The following is a 17,033-nucleotide window of genomic DNA, read 5'->3' as shown; positions in this document are numbered from 1 at the left end:
AGGGAATCTTCCCCACCCAGGGATGGAACCCAGGTCTCCTGCATCTCCTGCTCTGCAGGCGGATCCTTTACTGCTGAGCCACCAGGGAAGACTGTTTAAGAGGACATCCTTCCTTAAATGGAAGAGGAGCTTCAATAGAGAAAGCAGAGAGGTGGTCTTGCTTGTCAAGTCAGTGTCAGGGAACCAGCTGACTTCCAAATCTAACACGTTGAGTTTTCTGCCAAGATAGAACAGCCTTCCGTTCTGTTATAATTTCTGACTCCCATTCAGGGACTGCTACAATAGATTATCAAGTCCCAGCTCATCCTGGAACATTCTGGGATTATTATGGGAGCAACAGGGGGATATGTATTGAGAGCCCATAATTTATACGACATTGAGAAATGCGCTTGGCATATATTGCCTTATTTCATGTCTACAGAAGAGCTTCAATTAGGTGTGATTACCTGTATTTTGCAAATTCAGAGACAGGCTCAGTGGGATTCAGTAACTTCTACCAGTTGTGTCCCACACAACCAGGAACTAATAAAGTTGGATTTCTACTCAGAAGGATATGAAACACATGGTGTTTACATGCAGGATTTATTTTAATTGCTCCAGGTTCAGGGTTTAACCTCTTTGGTTTTAGGATGGCAACTTGAAAACAAAATGCACTTTGTTTTTTGAGGTTTTCTAGTTGTGACAATTGCCCAGTTACCACCATTTAAACTAGAATCACGCTGCGGTATATTTATAAAATTAATGCTTTTCCCTCAAAAGATGAATTTTCTCAGAAGTAAATTTTAGATGGTAAAATGATTAGAATGATAAATATTAGGATCCCAGAAACCATGTTTATCATCATCCAAAAAAACCCCAGAAAAGACTGTTTGGTGAAACTTTCACCATTCTGAATGCATTGAACAATGCTGTAGTTTTATAAGAAGCTGCCTTTCCTATGTCCCCTTTTTTCTCTGCTAAAAAGAACAATTTGAGAGTCAAATATAACATTGTAGTGCAAAGTCATAGGAAATTATAATCACATGGGCGAGAGCTGCCCGACAGGACCTGTAGCCTAGGAAGGATGCAAGCATGGCCAAAACCAGGGCCTAGCACTGGGGGGAAGGTGGAGGCCAAGGGCCCAAGAAAGGCTTGGAGAAGCAATTTCAGAAGCCAGTTTCCTGGAGCATAGGAATTGGGGCAGAGGATGGGTGTGCAGGCAAACAGAATAAGCAGCACAAGGACTTCTGGGAGTTACTGGTCCATTTTGGACACATTCCTAATTTAGTTGGAATGTTTAAGGGAGACATCTTGAAACATTTTTTTTAAAATTTTATTTAACAATTTACAGAAACTCTCCCAAAGCCTGGATTCTAATAAACTTCTCTGACTTGCTGGTCTTGGGGTTTGGTGCTGTGTGTGTGCTCAGTTATGTCCAGCTCTTTGTGACCTCATGGTCTGTAGCCTGCAGCCTTAAATTAAAATGACCATGGGGATAAAATTCTGCTAGCTTTTTGTGTTTTTTTTTTAAGAGAGAGTTGCACCATGGGGCTATTTTCTTGTATCAATCAAGTGGCTGGATTTTTTTGGGACAAGCATTAAAATCAGAGGTATAGGAGCTTTGGACCATATTTAAGCAATATGAGTTTGTGCAAATACTTGAAATCCTGGGATTCATGTGGAACATTCAGAGAAAATTGTCCAGGACAATGATCTTCAACTGTTTTACAGGGTCTTAACCAGGACTGAATGAGGTAGAGAAGGTGAAGAAATCATTGATCTTGACTGGCATGCGTGCATGTTAGGTTGCTTCAATTGTGTCCGACTCTGTGACCCCATGGACTGTAGCTCGTCAGGCTCCTCTGTCCATGGGATTCTCCAGGCATGAATACTAGAGTCGGTTGCCATGCCCTCCTCCAGGGGTTCTTCAAACCCAGGTCTCCTGAGTCTCTTCATTGGCAGGAGGGTTCTTTACCACTAGCACCACCTGTGTGCCCAATATGATATTGATATCGTCCCTAGGATTTTACCTGGGCTAGTCGCAGTGTGCTCCTGGTTAGAGCTATCACAGGCTCGTTTGGGGATAGAAACTTCTATTTTTATTTATTTATTTAGTGTTGACTTTGCTGGGTCCTCACTGCTGCACGCGGGCTCTCTCTAGTGGAGGCAAACTGGGGCTACTCTCTAATTGTGTTACATGGGCTTCTCACTGCAGGGGCTTCTCTTGCTGTGGGGCACAGGCTGCAGGATGCTTGGGCTTCAGTAGTTGAAGCGCGGGGGCTCAGTAGTTGTGGCTCACAGGCTTCATTGCCCGACAGCAGGTAGGATCTTCCGGACCAGAGACTGAACTGGTTTCCACTGCATTGGCAGGTGGATTTGTAACCACTAGACCATCAGGGAAACTTGGAATAGAATCTTTAGTACACACTGTGGCATCTGGAGAAGGCAATGGCAACCCACTCCAGTACTCTTGCCTGGAAAATCCCATGGGCGGAGGAGCCTGGTAGGCTGCAGTCCATGGGGTCACTAAGAGTAGAAAACCACTGACTGACTTCACCTTCGCTTTTCACTTTCATGCATTGGAGAAGGAAATGGCAACTCACTCCAGTGTTCTTGCCTGGAGAATCCCAGGGACAGGGGAGCCTGGTGGGCTGCAGTCCACGGGGTCGCACAGAGTCAGACACGACTGAAGCGACTTAGCAGCAGTAGCAGTGGCATCTAAATATTAGGTTGAGAGGTGTAAACCACTGCTCCTGGACTGTTTTGACTTATAAAATTAGCAATTTCATGGGGTTGAATCTAGTAGGATATTCTCCATAGTCTCCCTCACCTGCTCTCATTATGTTTCTTCAAAACCCTAGTCTGAGATATTGCAAAATCTAAATGAGAACTCATTTTCTGCCACTTTCCTCCAAGTTTCCATGCAATTTCAGGTCTCAAGAAGCATTTTGATAGCCACTCTTAGCAATTCATAGATTGGTTCCTGAATCAGCTTCTTCATGGGCCCAAGAGAATTGCACTCTGGGGCGGAGGGCCTGCTTTTAGGCCAAGGACAATCATAGGAAATTCTGAGGAAGTTAAGTTTACACAAAGCCCGTGGCAACATCTAAGGAAAAGGAAACCCTAGGTTAGGTTGTGGCATCTCTTCCCTGGATTTCATGAAAAATCTTTCCCAAGTCTTGCTGGGTTTGCAAATGTGCTATTTGAATGTACCAACAGAGCCTTGGTGATCACTGTCATTGGTTTCTCAGGGAGGACAGGCTTGCGGAATGCCTGGCCTCAGTTTCATTCTGACTCTGCCATTTTTCCTGCACCAGCCAATACATTCTTATTTGGAGCTTTTGTCAGTTACAGGGTGAGTTATGGACACAAATCTTTGTGCCCAGTGATGTCTTTGGTGGGCCAGTGGCTGAGACTCCACACTCCCAATGCAGAGGGCCCGGGTTTGATCCCTGGTTGGGGAACTAGATCCTACCTGCCGCAACTAAAGATCCCACGTGCCACAACAAAGACCTGGTACCGCCAAATAAATAAATAAAAATAAATATTAAAATAAACTTTGTGCCTGCATAAAAGGACATAGTCTTTTTCACACTACTTCAAGTGTCCTGAGAAGGTTTTATGATGATAAATACTGCATCAATGATCATCTTTTGCACATGGAAATTTTAGTTATTCTTCTTTTCCTAGGGTTTCAACAGAGGGCAAAAGAAGAACTATGATAATATGAGGATAGGTAATTTATTCTTGATCTTAGTCCAAGCAGTGAATGTCTCAGATTCAACCCCTTCAGAGGGATTTTCTCCAAAAAATATGTCTCAAATTTTAGAATGATTTTGCCATCTCCATAGCACTGTTTTTTGTTGATGAGATGAAGAATCTAGTAAGATGAACACAGCAAATAAAACACAGACTGTCATTTATTAATACAAATTTATATAGTGGCATATGCTATTGGAGAAATCAGAAATTCATAACACACAGATTGGTATTGGAAATACAAAAATCATTTCAGAGTCAAGGAATCAGGTTGACAGCACCACAGATGTTTTACTCAAGTCTGAGCAGGTGTGTAGTATCTGGGAATGAATACCTAGGGTACACCAAGACTACATATTGTAAGATTGTGCAAACACATTCCCACACTCTTTCCGCATCTCCCCATAACAATCCACACGAGGCCAGGAGGCCTGGGGCACAATCAGAGGGCAAAGGTGCAGACTCTTCTTTCTTTGAACCTTCACAGCCAGCTTGTGATAGCAAATAGCAACCCCTGAGGGGCTTTTGTTCCTGTTCACCTAAAGGCATGGTAGGAAAGGTTAGTAAAACACACACACGGCCTTAGTGAGCGAGTTAGAAGAATTGAAAGGAGAGCTTTGACTGGAATAGCATCCCAGGTCAGTCAGCCAATTTTCTGCTTCCTCATATGACATATAAAATGAAATGAAAAATTCTGTATCGAAGCAGTACGTCTCCGCTTTACATCTCTGAACACCTCCTATTTCACACGTGTGCATCCACTAGAGAAGGATGAAGTGTATGTGGTGGGGGTGGAGGATAGAAAGGAAGGGGGGCACAAATGATCCCAAGGACTTCCCTTTCACACTGACAACTCACTATCTCAAGGGTCACTTGAGACCCTTCCACAGAGGCTGCTAGGAGTGCGCTGAGATCAGCCTCCACTCCTTCCCACACCAGCCCCCTTCTGCCTCCTGTCCTCACTCTTCCCACCCACGTGCCCTGTTTAGTAGGATCGGAAGGGCCGTGCCAGAAGGCTCTCCCAGCAAGTGGGAAGCTGCTGCTTTCACATGTAAGCACTCAGGCATCTAGGAGTGGTGAGACACACAGGCCACATCAAAAGTTGCTCCGCGAGTGACTGGCTCTGTCTTGGAAGAAACAGTGGCAACCTTCTAACATAGGTTGTTTTTGTTTAGTTGCTAAGTCCTATCTGACTCTTGTGACCCCACGGACTGTAGTCCGCCAGACTCCTCTGTCCATGGGATTCTCCAGACAAGAATACTGGAGTGGGTTGCCATTTTCTTCTCCAGGGGATCTTCCCCATGAAGGGATCGAATCTGTGTCTCCTGCTTTGGCAGGTGGGTTCTTAACTTCATTGCTCTGGAGAGAATTCTGTGCTGGGTTGATGAACTCTTCAGTCATGAAACACCAGTTCTTGGTATTCATGAGGCCAGTAGAGACATTCTACCTCCAAACACCCCAGCAGGTCTCACCTGAGCAGGCAGGAGAATCGGGTTTGGGGACCCAATCTCTCCAACTCTCCCTTCCCTAGAAAGTTAGAAAGTTAAGTCACTCAGTCGTGTCCAATTCTTTGCGACCCCGTGGACTGTAGCCCTTCAGGTTCCTCCGTCCATGGGATTCTCAAGGCAAGAATACTGGAGTGAGTTGCCATTTCCTTCTCCAGAGGATCTTCCCATCCCAGGGATCAAACCCAGGTCTCCTGCATTGCAGGCAGATGCTTTAACCTCTGAGCCACCAGGGAAGCCTCACACTCATCTTGGAATGCTCATCAAACTCTCCTCCAACTGTCCTGCTCAGGACACTGACTCACAGTCTCATCTCCTGTTAACATGCTATTCCAGCTTCTCAGTTCAGTCCTCCTCAAATCCATGCCAGATTCATGCCTGTGTCAAGTGGTGTTTCTCTGCCTCAGTGAGAAGACTATTTTAGGATCCAAGTAGGAGAGGTTTTTTTTTTCTCTACTTGCCCTTATGATATTGGCACCATACTCTCTGTCCCCTGCCCTAAATCGACTCCTCTATCCTTCATCCATAACACCATTTATTTGTTCACTTAAAACATATTCCTGGAGTGCTTGTGATGTGCCAGGCTCTGCTAGAGAACCCAAGGCATGGCTCAGACCCGCCCTCCTCTCAAGGAGCTTGGACTCCAGCAGAGATGCCTGAAACCTTACATGGTTCATTCTTTCTAGCTCCGAGTACCAAAGTGCTTCCAATGTGGAATGTTCTCAGAGTGAGGCTCAACTCTAATACAAATATTACACGGTGTGAATGCTCCGCGATTTGCTCAGCGGTAAAGGTGTGACGGGTGTCAGAAGGGGAAGTGTCTTTTCCTCTCAAACAACAGAAAGGTGCCTCCAGTTCAAAACAACATGACATGCATGCTTACGTTTTTGCCAACTCAGCAGAAATAAAACAACACAAAAGCAAGTGGTGTGCACACTACATACTACATCATTAAGCTGCTATTCGAACACTAAATCATTTTAGGGCCATGTGTTCATGGCCTTGTCATGTGCTGTGCTGATATGGTAAAATAAGTGCCTGAGCTACCAAAAAAAGAACCCCCAAAAGAGAAATCCCTGAAATACTGTACCGGAAGCCCTGCCTGTATTTGCTGAGCGAGTACTCTGTCTGCTGTGAGCACTAGCCCTTTTGTGCTGTGAGTACCAGGGAATCCTCAACTCCCGTTTTACTTGGGGCCTGAGCTTTCTCCTGATTGTCTTTATTCAAAGGAACCACTGACTTCTCTGAAGCCCTAACAAAATAAAAGCCCCACAGCTAGCAAAGCACAGGGCTTGTCTATTACGGGACTGGGAAAAGCCTGGGGCAGCAGGAACTGTGGTAGGTGTGTCAAGCACCCACCGGGCAACGTTGGCTAAAGGGGCACAGTGGAGCGATCCTGCCTGGCAGCCATCCTGTTCCAGGGAGGATGTCTCCTGGCTGCAGTGTAAACCAGCTGGGTACAAGAAATCCCCTGGGGCCGAGGGCGAAGAGCCTCTCTGATGCGCTCTGAGTCACCTGCCAGGTCCCTCCTTCCCCCCAGGTTTCAGTGCCCCCTTCCATAAAGTGGGAGGGGGTTTCCCCCATGCCTGATGCCTGACAGGAGAGGCTGAGGTTTCTCGGAGAAATGCTCTAGTCCAGAGCAGTTTAAAGCCCCAGGTGAAAAGGGCTGGTGATGCAAAGTACAGTCGGAGGATGTAGAGTGCAGACTGTCAACTGGACGCATGAGCAAACACATAGGTGCTTATTAGCAGAATTCTGAGTGGGATCTGTGCATCAGCAATGTGAACTCTGCGGTCCAGACGCCCAGAAAAAGTGCAAGCAGAAGGGAGCTGGAGCTGGAGGGGAGGGTGGGGGAGTGGAGACCAAAAGCACTGCCCCCCTCCCCCGCCCCCTGCCACTTTCTGCCTTTGAGATCTTTCAGTACATCCCTGTGCGCTCCCTCTGCTGACCAAAGTCCAGTCCTAACTCTGAATACTGGCTTTCCAAGACTAGCCTTACAGAAGGAACAATTTGCTGTAGAGACTTAATGGGATCCACGGAAAGAACTCCTTCCATCCTCTGGGGTCTCAGTGGTTCTTTGTCCCATGAGGTAGCTCAGTTGTGAGTTGATGCAAGTGATGTATGCCTTCCGCCACTGAACGCTATCATATTCCCTTTTTTAATTGGCAAGATTATAAAAATACCAGTATTTTCCCCCCGTTTTATAAAAATGACTTTAGAAAAAAAAAAAATACACATGGGTCTCCTCCATTAAACTTCTGTTCCGTCCTGTAAATTGTTGTGAACTCTGACTTCCAGATTCAATTTCTTTACTTTCGCACCTCTGAACACGTACGCGCGCTCGGCTTCACCAAGTATGTTCACATTGCGCACCGTGCAGTACTGTCTGTCCACATTCTTCTCCACCCTGTCTGCCCCTCTCTTGGGCATGTCCACCTTGGTGTTCAGAGGGTATTCCTCCAGGATGTCCCCCGTGGGCGGCTTCTTCCTTTGTTTCTGGCATTTCCTGGTGATGAAACAAGCCACCAAAGACACCAGAAGTAGGAGCATGATGGCAGCAAGGGCGCTGCCGATAGACGCCCCGGTTTGGGAGAGAGAAGCAGCTACGACTGGCTCTTGCATCTCCAGGTTCAGGGACTTCATATTGGTGCCATTCTTGACTTGGTCTCCTTCATTGTCATAGATGAGGGACTCGTCAAGGCTCAGCCAGCCACTGGGGTCTGCCAGGTCCCTTCGGTGGCGCCTCAGAGGGGCCGTGAGAGAGCGCTGGACCCTGGGGCCTGAGATGGTATCAGGACCAATGATGTAGATCACCTGAAGGTACCACTGGTGTCCTGCTTCCACCTGCAGGAGGAGGAGACGGGAGATGAACTGAACATGTCACTGATGCCCACAGACCACCGCTGAAGAAGGGAACGGGAAGACCACTGCCCACCACAAGCTTCCATAGGTAAATGGTTTCAAGAAAAGCATTAGCTACACCAGTGTTCACAGCTGCATTATTTACAATAGCCAGGATATGCAAACAACTTGAGTGTCCATCAGATGAATGGAAAAGGAAGATGTGGTGTGTGTGTATATATATATACACACACAATGGAATACTATTCAGCTATTAAAAAAATCTTGCCATTTGTGCCAACATGGATGGACCTAGAAATTATTAGGCTGTACAGGCTGTACTCAGTCACTTCAACCTCTTTGAGATCCCATGGACTGTGGCCCACCAGGCTCCTCTGTCCATAGGATTCTCCAGGTAAGAATACTAGAGTGGGTTGCCATTTCCTCCTCCAGGGGATCTTCCCAACCCAGGGATCAAACCTGTATCTCCTGCATTGGCAAGCAGATTCTTTACCACTGAGCCACCTGGGGAGCCCTAGAAAGTATTACACTAAGTGAAGTAAGTCAGTCAGAGAAAGACTAATACCATATGATTTTACTTATATGTGGAATTAAAAAAAAAAAAGACAAGCAAAACAAAATGAAAACAGATTCAGATACAGAGAATAAATAGGTAGTTGCCAGATGAAGGAGGGGGTGGGGGGCCAGGATACATGAAGGGGCTCAAGAGGTACAAACCTCCAGCTATAAAATAAAGAAGTCGTGAGATGTAATACACAGCATAAGGAATATGACCACTAATACTGTAATAACTTTGTATGGTACAGATGGTTACTAGATTTACCACACTGATCATTTCATAATGTATGCAAATGTCAAATCACTATGTATCACATGTGAAACTAACATAACATTGTACATCAAATATATTTCAATTAAAAAAAAAGAAAGGGAACTGATCCACTAAAGAAAGAATCTTTTTTTTTTTTAAGTCATAGAATAAATCAGACTATCACTGGTCACTGGCCTCCTTTAAAAAATGTTGAGGTAAGACTGTGTGGTGCATTTAAGGATTAGTAAGTATGCCACTATAACTGTAGCAAAATAAATAAAGATTTTGATGAAGTATAGAAAAAAAAGAAAAAGAAAAGCATTAGCAATGGTTGGTGTCTGAATAGAGAACTGAACCAAATATTTTGGGATTCTAGTCTATTTCCAAATTAAAGTGATCTTAGGGCAAATATTCATATTTTTTATGTTTCCCTACTTGTTCATGGAATAGCCCTAAGAATTTATCTTTTAGGGTTTCTGTAGCTTAGTGAATGCTTATGATTTGTTGGTCTTTATTGACATAAGTACAGTAATAGTATTAATAACCAATTCATTCCCAGTGACCTTCCACTGGTTTGTATGCTAATTTACATTGATGAACTTTAGCTAAAATAGAGTCATTCAATAAAGATTCATTAAACACCTACTCTGCACTTAATAAACAAATACTTGATAAAAATTTGCTAAATCTGAATACTTTTTGGATAATCTTCTGAGTGGTTATGTCATCAAGCATTTTATTTCCCTTTCATCTGCCGCCCATTGAGACCCTCCATGATTTTGAAATAACTTCTGAAGAGTGATAATAGTTCTGAAATTCAAGGTCATGACTTACTATTTGAAGATGGAGAAGAGTAGAAATTGATCTTGGAAATTCATGCTTATTACTGGGACTTAAGAGTATTTTTGCTTATTAAATACTAATAATTCTTACCATTCTAAATCACTGGACTGTATTTATGATTTTGTTAAATATTTCCACATGATTGTGAAAAATAGCTGGTGCTGCACAGAGCCATGATGAGACTATATGCGAATTAAAGAATTTTATTATTGCTTTGGTCTATTGGATAGATGAAAAAATTTGGGGTGAGTATGTTAGTTGCTCAGTCATGTCCGACTGTTTGCGACCCTGTGGACTATAGTCTGCCAGGCTCCTCTGTCCTTGGAATTTTCCAGGCAAGAATACCAGAGTGGGTTGCCATTCCCTTCTCCAGGGGATCTTCCCAACCCAGGGATCGAACCCAGGTCTCCTGTATGGCAGGCCAATTCTTTCCTGTCTGAGCCACCAGGGAAGTCAAGACCCGGATGCTGGGAAAGACTGAAGACAAAAGAAGAGTACACAGAGGATGAGATGGTTGGATGGCATCACCAAATCAATGGACATGATCTTGGGTGAACTCTGGGAGATGCTGAAGGACAGGGAAGCCTTGCGTGCTGCAGTCCATGGGGTCACAAGGAGTTCAACCAGGACTTAGTGGTTGAACAATGGTAAGTTTAACAACAATAAAAAGACCTGCCAGCAAGAATGCTATAAAAAGAAACTGCCATTGCAGAGATGATGTCATCCTCCTCTTTGTAACCTTTAAAGTGAATTGGTACTCTACTTCTATTCTCACCACACTCACCTTATAGAGCGCGTCTACCTTCAGAGTAAATCCATCCACGCCTGGCATGCTGCTGACCACGTGGAAATCAGGCAGCTCGGAAGCAAAATGGGCCTCAAAGGGCACGTCATGGAAGTACTTGTCAGTTACCTCTGGCTGACTGCGGTCCTAGGAGTTGGAAGAGAGAAACACAAGATCTAGCAAGATGGAGCCACTGAACTGGCAGGCGGTGGTCACAGGGAGGAGGCAGTCACCCTTTGGATTGGGGGAACGTGTGCTGCAGGAGCCCTCACCTGAGCCTTAAATAGACTGCTGCCCCAGGGCACCCACTGCCCTCTGGGGGAGGACACTTGGTGGTCTCTGTGATCTTGAAACATAACAAGTAAGATAGCCTAGACCAGCAATTCTCAGGCTATGTGTCCTCAGGACTTAAAAATGAAAGACGTCTCAAAGCTTTCGTTTATGTGATTTATATCTATCAATATTTACTGTATTAAAATTAACATTGTGTTATGCTACAATGAACAATTTTTTTAAATGAAAAAATATAGATATTTACTAATTCATTTTAAGAGAGAAATGAGCAACTCATTACATGTTAACATAAGTAACATATTTTTTAGTGAAAACACCTATATTCATATCCACCCAAAAAGAGAGTTGGCCTTGTTTTACATTTTGGCAAATTGCTAGAAAAGAAGTAGATTCTCATAATTGCTTCTATTTTCCATCAGTTGTGATATGTTGTTTTGGCTGAAGTATGTGAAGACAATCTGGCCTCACATAAGCTTATGTATTAATAGCTGGAAGGGGGAGAAATGTTTGAATAACTTTTTCAGATAATTGTGCACATTCTTTTTTGATACTAAATCAAACCTCAGGAGGTGGTGTTTTTTAAAGATTAGGCACAGTACGAATTGTGATTCCATATCAGTAAACCTGCATACTCTCTGCAAGTGCGAGGGAATGAGTGTGAAAAAAACAAGCAACATCATATCATCACGAAAGTAGTTTTGAGCTCATGGAGGCCTGGAAAGAATACTGGGGATATATTGAGGGGTCTCTGGGACACACTGAGAAATACTGTCTTAGTCTTTCCTCTTCCTAAAATGTCAGTGACAGCTTGTCTTGCTGAAATGGAGCAGGACCCTCTGGTCCTTGCCCCTCCCCTGCCTCCACGTCCTCAGTCTGCCCTGTGTCTGTGGAAGAACTTTGGCCAAAGAATACGTTTCATCAGAGAAGTGAGAAAATGCAGAAACAAAGGAAAACAATCAAAGGAGACCAAATAATAATGTAGTCATTAAGCACAGTCAAAGACCTTTAGCTCCTTCTCAAGGGCTATAGTACTCTTGCCTGGAGAATCCCAAGACAGCGGAGCCTGGTGGGCTCCCGTCTATGGGGTGGCACAGAGTTGGACATGACTGAAGCAACTTAGCAGCAGCAGCAGTACCAAGGGCTACAGATAATATTCTGAGCCATATCCTGTGAGGTGTCTTGTAGTTACTGAAACTCCCACCAGGTGGAAGAAGTTAAGTACATGATGACCAGACTGTAGCCATGATACAAACTGCCACAGGTCTGAGAACTGATTGCAAAGAAATGGAAACAAATGAACTCTAGAACTGAAGACTAACAGTATTCAAGACAATCAAGATGACTCTGGTCAGACCACTGACGACTGTCAGAGCTGACCATACTGTTTCTGCATGTAACCCCTTCCCTCTGTCTATAAAAGCTCTTGCTCCCTGATTGTCAGGGGAAGAACTGGCCGTTAGACATGCATCTGCCCTTGGTTATCAGCATCCAAAATAAAGCAAACTTTCCTTTCCACCAACCTTTTTACTGGCTTTTCAGTGGCAAGCAGCCAGACCTGGGTTGGTAACATTGTTACCCACTATAATTATCACTAGCTTTGTAATATGTGCTAGAATTAAGCTGACAGAGACAACATCAACAAAACAATAACAGTATCTGTAGAAACCATGGAGTGTGGGGTTCTATTAGCATTAGGCAAAATTTATAGCTGAGGAAATCTATCCGTGTGTCAGCCCTTTAACACAAACAGCATACCAGCAGCAGGAATCTGTGTTTCAGATGTTTGTTTGGCTGAATGCATCCATACTGTGGCCCTTCATTGTAGATGGTCCCTGTGGGATCAAAGAAAGGCACGTAGCCATCCTTTCCAGTACAAAGATAGACCTTCTCCAGCTGGAGCTTGTAAGCAGAATTAAGGTTTTGCTCTGGATTCCAAAGTACTCGGCCATAGAGGATTTGACCTGAAAAGATTGCAAGGCTTAATTAGGTCAGACTTTAAGAAAGAGGGAAAAAAAATAGTGTCAAGGATAGGAAGGCTTTAACACGCTTCTTCAGAATCAAAAGTACCTTTCTATGTGCCCCTAAAATACACATTGATTCATGCATTGTTTCCTTTAATCAGGAAATGTTCCTGAACTATTTAGGGTAGGGCACGCATTCCCTCATGTGCAAGGGATACAAAGGTCAGTGAGACACAGCTAAGAGGGCAGAAATACAAGCGAAGCAATTGCTAAAAGCAGCTAGCATTTATTGAACTCATACTCCTGGCAAGGTACTTTACCAAGTCCTTCCCATGGGAGAACTCAGGAGGTGCTCACCATTTTACAGATGAGGACACTGAGTGGTGAGGTGATTTGTTCAAGGTCACAGAGTCACCAAGTGGTGAGGGTGGGATTCAAAGTCGAAGGTGCTTGGTTTGAAACACCCACACTGTTAACCACCGTGCGATACTGTTACCTCACCACAGAGGAAGGTCAACAACATCAAATGAGCACAGAGCTGACAATGAGGGCTTAGCACCAAAGTCTGCCTGGAGAGCACTATGGAAGGGTATAAAGAGGAGATGACATTTGAGCTGTATCCTGAACCATGAATGGTCAGCTGGGGCATCTGAGTCGGGAGGGAGAGGCTGCAAGAGCATCCCAGGTAAAAGCAAGTCCATGTACAAAATACGAAATGCTGGAAGGGTACCAGTCCTGGTGTAGTTACTTTTTCTTAGTTCCTGCTCAGATCAGATCAGATCAGTCACTCAGTCCTGTCCGACTCTTTGCAACCCTATGAATCGCAGCATGCCAGGCCTCACTGTCCATCACCAACTCCTGGAGTTCACTGAGACTCACGTCCATCGAGTCAGTGATGCCATCCAGCCATCTCATCCTCTGTCGTCCCCTTCTCCTCCTGCCCCCAATCCCTCCCAGCATCAGAGTCTTTTCCAATGAGTCAACTCTTCGCATGAGGTGGCCAAAGTATTGGAGTTTCAGCTTTAGCATCAGTCCTTCCAAAGAAATCCCAGGGCTGATCTCCTTCAGAATGGACTGGCTGAATCTCCTTGCAGTCCAAGGGACTCTCAAGAGTCTTCTCCAACACCACACTTCAAAAGCATCAATTCTTTGGCGCTCAGCCTTCTTCACAGTCCAACTCTCACATCCATACATGACCACAGGAAAAACCATAGCCTTGACTAGACGAACCTTTGTTGGCAAAGCAATGTCTCTGCTTTTGAATATGGTATCTAGGTTGGTCATAACTTTCCTTCCAAGGAGTAAGCGTCTTTTAATTTCATGGCTGCAGTCACCATCTGCAGTGATTTTGGAGCCCAAAAACATAAAGTCTGACACTGTTTCCACTGTTTCCCCATCTATTTCCCATAAAGTGATGGGACAGATGCCGTGATCTTCGTTTTCTGAATGTTGAGTTTTAAGCCAACTTTTTCACTCTCCTCTTTCACTTTCAAGAGGCTTTTTAGTTCCTCTTCACTTTCTGCCATAAGGTGGTATCATCTGCATATCTGAGGTTATTGATATTTCTCCCAGCAATCTTGATTCCAGCTTGTGCTTCTTCCAGCCCAGCGTTTCTCATGATGTACTCTGCATATAAGTTAAATAAACAGGGTGACAATATACAGCCTTGACGTACTCCTTTTCCTATTTAGAACCAGTCTGTTGTTCCATGTCCGGTTCTAACTGTTGCTTCCTGACCTGCATACAAATTTCTCAAGAGGGAGGTCAGGTGGTCTGGTATTCCCATCTCTTTCAGAATTGTCCACAGTTTATTGTGATCCACACAGTCAAAGGCTTTGGCATAGTCAATAAAGCAGAAATAGATGTTTTTCTGGAACTCTCTTGCTTTTTTCATGATCCAGTGGATGTTGGCAATTTGATCTCTGGTTCCTCTGCCTTTTGTAAAATCAGCTTGAACAACTGGAAGTTCACGATTCACATTTTGCTGAAGCCTGGCTTGGAGAATTTTGAGCATTACTTTACTAGCGTGTGAGATGAGTGCAATTGTGCGGTAGTTTGAGCATTCTTTGGCATTGCCTTTCTTTGGGATTGGAATGAAAACTGACCTTTTCCAGGCCTGTGGCCACTGCTGAGTTTTCTAAATTTCCTGGCATATTGAGTGCAGCACTTTCACAGCATCATCTTTCAGGATTTGAAATAGCTCAACTGGAATTCCATCACCTCCATTAGCTTTGTTCGTAGTGATGCTTTCTAAGGCCCAGTTGACTTCACATTCCAGGATGTCTGGCTCTAGGTCAGTGATCACACCATCGTGATTATCTGGGTTGTGAAGATCTTTTTTGTACAGTTCTTTTGTGTATTCTTGCCACCTCTTCTTAATATCTTCTGCTTCTGTTAGGTCCATACCATTTTTGTCCTTTATCGAGCCCATCTTTGCATGAAATGTTCCCTTGGCATCTCTAATTTTCTTGAAGAGATCTCTAGTTTCCCATTCTGTTGTTTTCTTCTATTTCTTTGCACTGATCACTGAGGAAGGCTTTCTTATCTCTTCTTGCTATTCTTTGGAACTCTGCATTCAGATGCTTATATCTTTCCTTTTCTCCTGTGCTTTTCACTTCTCTTCTTTCCACAGCTATTTGTAAGGCCTCCCCAGACAGCCATTTTGCTTTTTTGCATTTCTTTTCCATGGGGATGGTCTTGATCCCTGTCTCCTGTACAATGTCATGAACCTCATTCCATAGCTCATCAGGCACTCTGTCTATCAGATCTAGGCCCTTCAATCTATTTCTCACTTCCACTGTATAATCATAAGGGATTTGATTTAGGTCATACCTGAATGGTCTAGTGGTTTTCCCTACTTTGGGTTCAATCAGTGCCCCTATGTTAAATAACTTTTTCAATGTTTCATATCTGTGACATGTGGGAGAAGGATGTGAACACAGATCCGTCTGACTCAGAATGCACATCAGAGCATTTCCTGTGGCACCAGGCAGGCCAGTGATGGGAGCTGAGGGGTTGGAGGAAGGGGCTCTGGGAAAATTGATTAACAGTGCCGAGATTCTGGACTTGAGTACCGGAGTAGTAGGGAACACGGAAAGGTTTTGGCTGTGCAACATGGCATGGAGGATCCTAGTTCCTCAGCCAGGGATTGAACCTGTACCCCCTGCAGTGGAAACTCAATGTCCTAAGCACTGGACCACCAGGGAAGTCCCTGGAATGTTTTAAATGTGGACTTAATATCAACACACCTGGAGTTTAGAAACATGGAGAATAATGACAGAGAGACGAGAGATACAAGTAGAGAGTTATTGTAATGCTCTAGCAAGAAATAGGTATCCAAATATAGCAGTGAGTATGTACGTCAATCCCAGTCTGCCGATTCATCACATCCTTGCAAAGAAACTATAATCCAGTTTTAAAAATGGTAAAAACAAGCAAATGAGCAAAATATAGTGGTGAGGCAAGGGGACTGACGGTTCCCCTCGTGGTTCAGTGGTAAAGAATCCACCTGCCAATGCTGGAGATGTGGGCTCAATCCCTGGGTCAGGAAGATCCCCTGGAGAAGGAAATGGCAACCCACTCCAGGATTCTTGTCTAGAGAATCCCATGGACAGAGGAGCCTGGCGGGCTATACTCTATGGGGTCACAAAGAGTCTGACACAGCTGAGAGATTAAACAACAACAAAGGGACTGAAGGAAGAAATGCCTGAGAGTTGGGATCTTATTACCATCAGGGGTGGGGTACAGGAGGTAGAGGAGAAATAGGTATTGGCCCTGAGATCTTTGGCTGGCCACCTAGAGCTTGCTGATGCAGTCAGTGGGGCAGTGAATGTGAGAGGAACATTTGTGGGGGGAGATGAGTCCAGTTCTAGACCTCTTAAGAAAAGCTATAACAAACCTAGACAGTGTATTAAAAAGCAGAGACGTGATGTCTTTGCCGACAAAGGTCCATATAGTCAAAGCTATGGTTTTTCCAGTAGTCATGTATGGATGTGAGAGTTGGACTATAAAGAAAGGTAAGCGCCAAAGAATTGATGCTTTTGAACTGTAGTGTTGGAGAAGACTCTTGAGAGTCCCTTGGACTGCAAGGAGATCCACCCAGTCCATCCTAAAAGAAATCAGTCCTGAATATTCATTGGAAGGACTGATGCTGAAGCTGAAGCTCCAATACTTTGGCCACCTGATGCGACGAGCTGACTCATTGGAAAAGACCCTGACACTGGGCAAGATTGAGG

At 44.3% G+C, this 17,033-nt stretch overlaps 1 protein-coding gene across 1 annotated transcript in view; it reads right to left on the bottom strand.

Annotated features, from left to right (window-relative positions):
• Positions 1-3,881: 3,881 nt before the first annotated feature.
• Positions 3,882-17,033, bottom strand: part of FRAS1 (Fraser extracellular matrix complex subunit 1) — a 534,366-nt gene continuing 521,214 nt past the window's right edge. The window contains 3 exon segments of the mRNA XM_059887796.1: positions 3,882-8,087; positions 10,544-10,690; positions 12,593-12,798. Coding sequence (XP_059743779.1) covers positions 7,494-8,087; positions 10,544-10,690; positions 12,593-12,798 — 947 coding nt within the window. The 3' untranslated portion in view covers positions 3,882-7,493.

This window comes from Bos taurus, chromosome 6 (assembly GCF_002263795.3).
Source record: "Bos taurus isolate L1 Dominette 01449 registration number 42190680 breed Hereford chromosome 6, ARS-UCD2.0, whole genome shotgun sequence".
In the NCBI taxonomy this organism is placed as follows: domain Eukaryota; kingdom Metazoa; phylum Chordata; class Mammalia; order Artiodactyla; family Bovidae; genus Bos; species Bos taurus.
Note: the sequence above shows the minus strand (reverse complement) of the source record. Positions and strands in the feature narration are given on the sequence as shown.